This window comes from Trachurus trachurus (assembly GCF_905171665.1).
Source record: "Trachurus trachurus genome assembly, chromosome: 21".
Taxonomy (NCBI): Eukaryota; Metazoa; Chordata; class Actinopteri; order Carangiformes; family Carangidae; genus Trachurus; species Trachurus trachurus.
The window spans coordinates 19,256,253-19,266,851 of NC_139899.1; the positions used below are offsets into that span (position 1 = coordinate 19,256,253).

At 41.5% G+C, this 10,599-nt stretch overlaps 2 protein-coding genes across 3 annotated transcripts in view; one reads left to right on the top strand and one right to left on the bottom strand.

The window, feature by feature from the left end:
- The window catches only part of col4a2 (collagen, type IV, alpha 2), a 60,643-nt gene extending 55,951 nt beyond the window's left edge, over window positions 1-4,692 (top strand). For both annotated transcript variants that reach the window (XM_083996997.1, XM_083996998.1), the window contains 5 exons: window positions 41-187; window positions 288-404; window positions 869-1,060; window positions 2,984-3,270; window positions 4,322-4,692. In XM_083996997.1, coding sequence (XP_083853123.1) covers window positions 41-187; window positions 288-404; window positions 869-1,060; window positions 2,984-3,270; window positions 4,322-4,576 — 998 coding nt within the window. In that variant the 3' untranslated portion in view covers window positions 4,577-4,692. The remainder of the gene's footprint in view (window positions 1-40; window positions 188-287; window positions 405-868; window positions 1,061-2,983; window positions 3,271-4,321) is intronic.
- Window positions 4,693-4,966: 274 nt separating this feature from the next.
- Window positions 4,967-10,279, bottom strand: rab20 (RAB20, member RAS oncogene family). The gene is made up of 2 exons (XM_083997001.1): window positions 9,906-10,279; window positions 4,967-6,916 (listed from the first exon to the last, which is right to left on the bottom strand). Exons 1-2 carry the CDS (start codon window positions 10,093-10,095, stop codon window positions 6,315-6,317), a joined length of 792 nt encoding a protein of 263 aa, XP_083853127.1. The 5' UTR covers window positions 10,096-10,279; the 3' UTR covers window positions 4,967-6,314.
- Between the last annotated feature and the right edge of the window lie 320 nt (window positions 10,280-10,599).

The following is a 10,599-nucleotide window of genomic DNA, read 5'->3' on the forward strand; positions in this document are numbered from 1 at the left end:
CCCTTGGTCTTGGTCATTACATAATCCATCCCTGCTGCAGGTTCCCGTGGGTTCCCTGGCAACCAGGGTCCTGCTCCAATCCAAGTCCGCGTTCCCGGTGAGAGGGGCCCTCAAGGACCACAGGGAATCCATGGGCCGGGAGGGGGCAGAGGGGAACTAGGGCCACACGGCCCCCCAGGAGATTCAGGTTAGTTATTCTAACAAGACATTGGTTGTTTTGTTGTTGAGCATCCCTGAGTTAAATGTCCTGCTCACCAACACACACATGTTGTTGTGTCTCTGTACAGGTTTCGTGGGACCCAGAGGACAGAAGGGCATGCCTGGGATCAGTGGCACACCTGGAACATCTGGATTCCGTGGAGGGAATGGATACACGGGCCACCCTGGTCTGCAAGGCATGGAAGGTGAGTCTGACAGTGTGGGGCCGTTTAGAATTAGGTTGATAAGCCTGGATTAAAGGATTTAAAGTAGGTGAAGATTAGGAAGAGAGCAAGTTACCCAGAGCTTTTTGATTGTTATGTTTTCTGAGAGTTTTAGTGAATGAACCATTTAAGCACCAAACTGAAGATTATTAGCAAAACAAAGAGCTTTTTCAAAATCTCATTGTATTATCATTTGATGAGACACAGTTACCAGAGTTTGGGGCCAATTATGAAAAAGTTGCATTTATATATACAGTATATGTTTACAAGTAAAGTTTATATGTAAAGTTCACAGTGGTATATGAATAGGTTACATTATACATATTCATATCCATCATACTGTGAACAATGCTGTTCACAACAAACAGAGTTTTTGGATTCATTATATTACAAAATGTTAGAGCACTTTGTAAAAACACATCTCTGAATTTCTCATTCCTTAATAGGTCACCGTGGTAACCCTGGTATCCCTGGGTTACCCGGTATGCCCGGACGCAGTGTCAGCGTGGGCTACCTGCTGGTGAAACACAGTCAATCAGATCAGACGCCCATGTGTCCAGTGGGTATGTCGAAGCTGTGGAACGGCTACAGCCTGCTGTACCTCGAGGGCCAGGAAAAGGCCCACAACCAGGATCTGGGTAAGTTGGGATCAGTTGCTGTAAAGGCTCACTTAAGGTTTTATACCTCAATCAGTTATCTGTGCACTGTGTAGATATTTTCCAGTGTGTGATTGTCATAGCAGAGTCCCATCACAATGCAGTGATTGTTCACATGAGCACCCCCAGATTAAACTACTCTGACACTGTGATCCAACGAACCAGAAGACATACCAAAGAGGTCAGGCTCTTCACACCCTAATGAAAGGGGCGTTTCAGACTGTCCTTAAAGGGACAACGAGGAGTTTTGGAAAAGCGAAGCGTTTTCACACTACATTTATGAGCCTCCGCGCGCACCGTAAAATTCTTTTGACCGGCGCAAGACAGACTCATGTTTTCATTCATCAAGAATTAAAGTCAGAGGTTCAAAGAGGTTCACATACTGTCGTAGTTCCGACCATAAACGGCGATTCAGCTGCGTTATTCTCATGACTCGTTGCGAAACCGAAAGTAAAAAACGCTGGTCGGCTCGACGGGGTCATTCCTATGTTCCCACAGCCCTATGTTCCCACAGCCCTATGTTCCCTCAGCCCTATGTTCCCTCATTTCTAACTTTTGTTGTCACTGAAAATTAGGCCCTATGTTCCCACAGCCCTTCGGTCCCACCATTGGTTGGGTTTAGGCAATGAAGAAAGGAGTTGGTTAAGTTTAGTAAAAAGACCAGGTAGAGGCTAGACAGGCCAGATAGATAGAGTCTAGATAGGTAGAGAGAGTCCAGAGGGAACATAGGGCTGTGGGAACATAGGCACGCTCCCGGCTCGACCAGCATCTCCGCCACCACTAATAATAACAAAATAACGATAGAGACAGAACGATATATTTATCGAAAATGGAGCCATTAACAAGTGTGGGTAGCGGAGATTCATCCACATTAATGTGAGACTTTTTTATAACCGAATAGAAACTCCTCGTTGTCCCTTTAAAGTACATTTTCAGATTTCGAGTAGAGTTACAGTGACATGATGGGCTCGATGAAAATGTGCTAATATAGATAGACTGAAGAAACTGATTTACCAGTGATAGCAGAGTTTTTGGTTTTAATGCTATTCATTCAAATGCTTGCTCTTCCACCAATCCACCTCCCAGCCTAATTCAAATGTGGATGCCAGGCTTTCATCACATCAGATTTTTTTTTTCTTGAAATGTGTATCAGGCAGGGAAAAAACACACTGTTGAAATGTCAGTTCCTTTTGAAGATCTGCCATAAATTTGCCATATTTCAGTAAGAAAAAGAAATTCTGAAACCAGAAAATAAACCGGGCAAAATGTAATCCCGGCTGGATGTCAGTGTTGCTTTTCATCGAGCTCATACAATAATACTAAAGAGATTTTAAAACTGGGTTACTTCTGCTTCCAAAACAGGAGGCACACTGTCATGCCACTCACAGCTGGGACAAATGTCCAGGGGATAAAACACTAAAACCAATTTTGCGCATGTTTAAAACGATATTATTAAGTTTTGAACAAAGAAATTACTCATTCTTCCTAACACAAATAATGTTTAAGTCATAAATTGAAGGTAGGCATTGTTACTACATTACCGGTACATTGCTGAGTTCACCAACTTAACCAGTTTTCTCTACAAGTGTTTGTGTTTCCAAACATCAGCATTAAATCTTATTCTGTAATTATTTGTTGTTACTCAGGGTTACTTTAAAATAAGGATTTTAGTTCTCTGTTGGCAAATTCTCAGACATAATCCAGCCTGGTTTGGGTTTTTCATCATTTAAAATTCTTTTTTTTTAATACTTTGAATCTATTGTTGATGTGAAATTGTTTAATTCTTCTTTACCCTAATTTATTCATTATGAAGAAGCACTTTCAATTGAGTTTCTGTATGAAGTGTGTTAAATTGATTGTTGATTTTCCTTCTTGCTAAGTATAATTTGCCTTCATGTCTGTCAGGTTTGGCTGGCTCCTGCCTCCCGCGGTTCAGCACCATGCCCTTCCTCTACTGCAATCCTGGAGACATCTGTTACTATGCCAGCAGGAATGATAAATCTTACTGGCTGTCAACCACCGCTCCTCTTCCCATGATGCCTGTAGAGGAGGGAGAGATCAAACCGTACATCAGCCGCTGCTCGGTATGTGAAGCTCCATCAGTCGCCATCGCGGTTCACAGCCAGGACATCACCATCCCACAGTGTCCCGCGGGCTGGCGCAGCCTCTGGATCGGCTACTCCTTCCTCATGGTGAGTCCTGGTCTCATGTGAAGAGTCAGAAAATCAAAGTGGCTCCGTTCAGCAGAGTCTCTTGCAGGAGTGTTTTTGAGGAATAGGTTTTATAGCCTCCATCTAATTACAGTGCTAGTACTGATGACAGAATTTCTAACATGTTTATGAATCATGGCTACTTCTCTGTCTGAGAAAACAAAAGGATATTTATTCTTAAACTTTTGGGAAATTAGAAAACTCTTAGATCAGATCGATGTGAGAGAACATGTGAATGTGTGTGGGTGCTGACCTATCTATTCTTGGTAGATGAAGCACTTTTGAATCTTGACTCATATTAGGGACAAAGGGTCACATGTGCATTAATTCTGGCCATTTCTTTTTATCTGTCTTTTGCTTGTGCAAGCGCATAATTTTAATTCGACATTTTAATGACTACATTTGCCCCAGTTGCAATGAGGTCACAGCTTTCCCATCCCTTCCATCATTGTGGGGCTGCTCAAAAAACAAAAAAACTTTAAAAGTCCTACATAGGACCATCGTTTAATGAAGCAATGTTTGCATCAAAACATGATCTAATATATTAAGTGTAAAATCAGATGATCATTAATTGGCCCTCTCTAAATGAATGGATGAAATTTAATCATTACATCAGTGAAAAAAAACGGCAGAGTGTGCTTCATTCCTGCCAAAGACAAATGATTAAAAATTGGTCATTAATATTCCTGTCAAATTCTTTTACAGGTTTTAAATAATTTCCCCCAAAAAATCAGCCTCTGTTTCTGTTTTACACAAACGCATTAGTGCACCTATTGGGTTATTTTCTGCTGTTGATATGGTGCACCAGTGAGCATTTACGGTAGTAGGACAGTAAAGGTGAACTTCAAGTTTAAATAAACTACAGTGCCCATGTTCAATGCAATGAATACACATGTTTTTAATAGTTTTTGGACACCGTTTATGACAAGCTCCGTATTAGTCTTGCACAGGCAATTTTTGCTATCAATTAATTGTTGGTTTGGTTGACAAGAATAAAAGAGAATAACATATTTACCCATTTCTGTCCCTGCAGCACACAGCAGCAGGAAATGAAGGTGGAGGTCAGTCCTTGTCATCCCCTGGCTCCTGCCTGGAGGACTTCCGCACAACTCCATTCATTGAGTGTAACGGGGCCAAAGGCACATGCCACTACTTTGCGAACAAGCACAGCTTCTGGCTCACCTCCGTCGACCAGTCGTTCCACTCCGAGCCGGCAGCAGAGACGCTCAAAGCGGGCCAGCTCTTGTCCCGCATCAGCCGCTGTCAGGTCTGCATGAAGAACTTGTGAAAGGCTCGACAGTAGCGCCGACGGGAAGAAGTTGGTCCATTGACATTGGTCTAGTGTCGTCTCTCTATCCATCAAACTAAGGGGGATCTGAAATACTGACGTAGATCAGTGTAAATGGGAAACTTTGTCCCCGAGCCACAGAGCTCAGACGTGTAATGACTATGTGTGATTCCTTGAGCTTTGAATCAAATGTTCCACTGTAGATAAAACAGGAGAAGCCCCATAATGAAGTCAACAGCATTATGGGAAAAAAGTATTTTATGATAAATGTGGATTGGTGCTTACTGTTTAACTTATTACCTCAGCTACAATGACACGGACCAGAGACCGTAAAACTACAGCTGAACCAAAGACGCCTGTGTGTATGCACTGCTTCAGTTTATCTAGGTGTTTTGTTTTTTTTATTGTTTAGGGTATACAGCCCACCATAAAGCCACTAACACTGCTTCTCTGCGTGCCAAACGAAGAATGTGTCATTAGAGGTTTTGGATTGTTTGTTGATACTATTGACAGTATTATTATCCTTTTATTCCTTTGCTTTTACAAAACCTATTTTTATAATATGACTGTCCTTTTAAGCTGTTACTTATTGTTTTATGCATTTATCAACTACTGCAGATTAGCCTTACCTTTTTATTTTTCATACACCATATGATCACACAATGCACTGATTCTCTTTGTATTTATACCATCTGAATGAACTTGACCTCCTTCCCCAAGAGATATAAATGTATTTTATCTAACGCTACTCACGCCAAACTCATTTACCTTTACAAATGTTCTAATTATTGAACTGCCCCAAGTTGCCAACAGGACAGAATGTAAACAGCCTGGATCAAAGGTCTGACCGTAGCAAATCCTCACTTGGTTTGACGGTCACTGATCCTGGGTTTGAATAGGGTATTTTACATGATTTAGAAAGTAGGTCAAATGCTCCACATCATCAAGGCCGACTTGTTTTGAAAATAAACACTTTGATTAAAACATAAAAGATGCTGACATGTTTTAATTGTAATGTAATTACGGTAATTCTCATAACATGATAATTCCATTAGACTGTAAAGATTAAATGTTCTTTGTTATACATCTGTGTCATTTTACTCATGCACGCTTGTCTTGCTCTGACAGAACCAGGCGAACTGCAAAATAAAAATCTTTATTATGACAACATATGTAAAAATTTCAACAGGGGTATTTCCTATTTACACTCATTGAAAAGTTCCAAAAAAGTGGCATTAAAATATAAAGATCAGTATCAATACTGGTAACAAAACAAGTCATTCGAACAAAGTGAAAAAACCTTAACATACACCTAGTGAAATGTGCCAGCTGGCTAACAATTAGTGCTGTTAAATTTACATTTAAAAATAGCAGTGATTCACTTTTGTGTGTCATCTGTTCACAGACACATCTTTGGGATAGGTGCAAGGTGGGAGGTCTCAAATTATAAAGTGATAATGCAACACACATTTATTTCCCTTCCTCGTGTCGGAAATGTCACTGGACACTATGAACGCCTGTTGCTTTTTCCGACCATCTTCATAGCATTAAGAATAAGTGTGTTTGTGTGAGTGTCTGTGTGTGTTACCGGGAGGTCCTTAATGCTATTGGGACTCAGTCAAGTCAAAGAAGTAGTACCATCACAGTATGTATTTTGGTGCTCAGACCAACCTGTTGATTGTCTTTTATTAAAAACCAGTCTCTACGTCGCGGCCGGTCCGCCTCCTTTTGGCAGATCCTAGCAGCAGGTGGACTTGGCCCGCTTGCCGCTAGCCCGATTACACTCCTCCAGGTCGACCGTAGGAGACTCCAGGTTCTCGTTCCTCTTCCTCAGGATGGAAGGCAGCACCAGATCGAACAATGTCTCAAACAAAGTGTCCACGTTGTAGCCCGTCTTGGCACTGGTCTCGAAGCACACCTTCTCTGCGGGCACGCTGCTCTTCTCCTCCAGGCCCTTGTAGCGCAGTATTCTTCCATACAGAGCCACCGCGTCCTCATGGGCGACCTGTTTGTTTACCGTCACCCCGGAGAGGGATGCGGGGGAGGCCGGAGGTGTCGGGCAGGCGGACAGCACCTGTGGTTCTGTCCTGTCCTCCCCACACTCAGTTTGGTCCTGAGGCACGCCGTCCGAGTCCGGACAGAGCTGGGCCTTGGGGTCTGTGAGATCTGCCTTGTTGCCCACTACGGCGTAAATGCAGTCGTGGTTAGCGGTGTCGGTCAGGGACAGGAAGCGCTCCTCCAGCTCGGCCAGACTTTGCCAGTTGGTCACGTCGTAGGTGAGGATGACGGCGGCCGCGCCTCGACAGTACATGGAGCCCAACCCGTGGAACTGCTCTCGACCTGAGGAGACAACGGCGGGAGGTTCAAAAGTGTCTGTGATACTGCGGGAAAACCACAAACTCAAACTTGAACCCCGTGAACACAGAGGCTAAACGGCCGCTGTGAACAGCAGGGCAGAAAGACGCACAACACAGAAAGATATTGTGCAACGCAGAGAGTCAGCAGTGTCAAAACAGAAGCAACCTTTGTTGTCGAAATATGCAGGATCCTTGAAAGGCAACACTGTGTGAACACATTGTGGCTGCGGGCATCTCTTGGTTCCCAGTTTATTAGGTACACTGAGCTAAAACTAATATGATCTAATGCAACAGTCCTGCAATAAGTCCTCATAAGGGTTAGAACGCCTGAAACGGTTTTTAAAGTCCTTCATGGCACTGTTGTATTGTGTTGCACAACACTGAGAGGTGTTGCTAATATTATGTCCAATCCAGTGCAGGTAGAATCTATATTATAAATGTCTCTCATTATATTACAATACAATTCAACAGCACCACAGGCTTGAAGTGACACTTCTGTGTAACAGTTTCATCACAAACAACCTTATACATTATTTCAATGTCTGGTATGACTGCTGGTCTAGACTGTATTAGTTTTAGCTGAATCATGATGAAACTGATAAACAGGCAGCTGGGGGTTGACACTATTTTGGGCAGCAGCCTACACTAATTTCCATCAGCTGATAGTTTCATTCATTATTTATGCAGCATTTTGTTAATAAAATATCAGAAAAATTGAGAATAATGCTCAAAGAGCTGCTCATTGAGTATTTATGACAGATAGGAAAATTGACTGTTAGCATTTGAGAGCTGGTATCAGTTTGATATTTTTGCTTAAAATGGGACTTTTTCTGTTTATCTACTAATTTATTAATCAACTAATCATTTGAGCTCTATCCACAACATAAAATCATCACAAAAACCTCATGGAATATATGAGAATTGAGTGAAGATCTGAGGTAGTGAGTTTTTTTTTTCCTTTACAATTCGCTGAGGTGACTCAGCTCCGTCATGCTCCTTCCTCTGGAAAGCACTATTGCGTGTAAGTTTGGAAAGCACACGTTAAAGCGTTGGGGAGTCAGGTCTTCCTGTCATAGCTCCATCATGTGACTCAACAGGAACATGGCTGACAGCTTGGATCCCTGTTTTTAAAATCAAACCGTCAGACTGAAAACAGTTTTATCAGAGTGAAAATACACAGATAGACATCCTGGCCACACTGTGACCAGCCAGACATCCGACAGATTTTATTATAAACTGTGCCACAGTTTGAGGGTTGATACCGATGGGTCTGCATCAGTTGCCCTTGAATGACTCAGCGCTTATCCGGCATTTCTCCACCCGCACTGACTAAGTAAAACAAACGCAACAGCATTCTGTCAGAGGTCATGGAGTTAGGGAGCACACACAGACAGGAAATGGTTTGCTGGTGACATGGCGGCCTGTCCTTATCTCGGTGGCTCACCAACTCTATTTTTGTGAGCTCTGTGTTTGCCTGAGAAGAGTTTAAGTAAATCATGCTTACACAGGACCCAGCACAGGAATGTAGTGCGGTCATAAGCTTATTCATCAGCAGTAATTAAATGGATAATTCTTGCTGTCATAGCCAAAAAGAATAATCCAAGAGAATGAATGAAATGCGTTCAGTATTGCAGCAAAATAACATCTGAATCCTCTTCATATAAATTAATAATATAGGCCTACTGTATTTTGAACTTGTGGAATATTTATAAAACCTGTAGCCTACATTTATTTTATCTTACAAGTCCTACACTTCATTCACTATAACAAAACTATTAATAAGAACAGATAAATACTCCACAGCACTTAAAATACAAGTCCAACCAATAAGAACAAATATTTACAGTAACAAAATAAATATTTATTAAGTAACTTGTGATGCACATTCATCTCTCTTCCTGACTTTTCGTGCCAAGAGTCAAAACAAAACAACTGAAAATAGAACAACATTTCCAAATCATTATTATTAAATTAAATGTTAAATTGTTTTTAATTTAGTAGAATAATGACCTTTGCACTAGTTAGTAGTCATGTGGACTAATAGCACACAAACCGTCATTTCACTGGTGTTGAATTTCACACTGACTCAGTGAAATAATAGATACTTTCCATTGTGGGATTACTAGCAAATCAGATTGGAGTTGTACATGTGTTATCAAATCTTTCACTGTGGTTTTTATTTCTCAAGTCTGTGTCTCAGACAGCTATTCACAAAGAAAGAAACAAGAAACCTCAGACTACAGTGTCGATTAGGTCAGAACAGCCCAATATTGAGCAATAACGTAAAGAACAAGGTAGAATGTGATTTTATAACATTGGCTGACACCATGGACATGTGCCATATATACAGTAATGATGAAATAGCCTTTAAACCATAATATTTAATAGCATTGCACCTTCATTTTCTTAAACGTGCTTAAATGACCTACTTAAATGTTATTTATTTAATGTTTTGCCCCACTAAAGAAGTTAAGTTAAGCGTAATACTTCTGAATTTGTTCCAAAAACAGTTCAAAACCAAGCAGCTTACAGTAAGTGACCCTCATAATTGTGTGAAGATGTGTGATTACATGGCTGGATTAAGGACGTTTGTTTAACTGTTGTTTTTAAAAAAGCTTGTTTGTCCATTTGTTTGCTGAGCTGTCTGTTTGTTTTTACCCTGAGCAACCGCGATTGTGCAAGATTTCACTGGACATTTGTCGGGTTATTAGTTCCAGCATTGGACATTAGTTTGTGTGTACTGTGAAAATCAATATCACACTCCCAGTAACACTCAAGACGAGGCAGGTTCCCATGAAGCAGCCTGCACGTCCTGACTGTGCAGTCAAGTCACATGCCTGTGATTGCCTCAGGTGGCGGCGGCATCACGCGTTATCAGGTAAACACAATTAATAAACCTGGAGGAATGGAGCCTGATTAAATTGTCAAAACAAGTTAACAGTGAGGAAAGCACATGGAGCATGTGTTATTACCAGCTGTGTCCCATATTGAGATGTTGTAAGGTCCCCACTGCTTGAGGAAAAACGCCCCTCCGACGGTGCTGATGGTGTCTTTGAACTTCCTCTCCGTGTATCTGTGGAGCAGCGACGTCTTCCCCACGTTCATGTCCCCCAGGAGGACCACCTTGACGTCGGGCTTCTTCATCTTCGACACCTCGGGCATGATGATGCAAGGTCTCCGATACAATCTTTCTCTCTCTCCTTTTTTTTAATTAACAGAAACTCTTTCTTTATCTAGCTCTTAAAAACTTCAAGCTGTTCGCGGACTCCTCTGATAAACGCCATTTTATGAACGACAGTAAACTCGTGTAACCATGAGTGTCCAATGTTGCCTCCGCTGCCTGAAGCTCAACTTCAAAAAGTAACTGAGGTAAAACAGGAAGTAGGTGAGAAGCTAAAGAAAACGTGTTTTTGTTCACCCTGAGCGTTGCCTGTCAGGTTCATCTCCCAATATGCTATCCACCGCCACAGTCCCTAAATCTTTTTATTTTATAATAATATACTGTGCTTTTATTGCTGTTGTCTCCTCTTTTGCTATGTCTCTATTTCCATTTTTTTTTAAATCTTGTTTTATGATCTCCGAGCTGAAGATGTGCATGGTGATAAACTGTACTAACTGATTTCCTCATTATAAAGAAAGACAATCTATACAAAAGGTAAATAACTT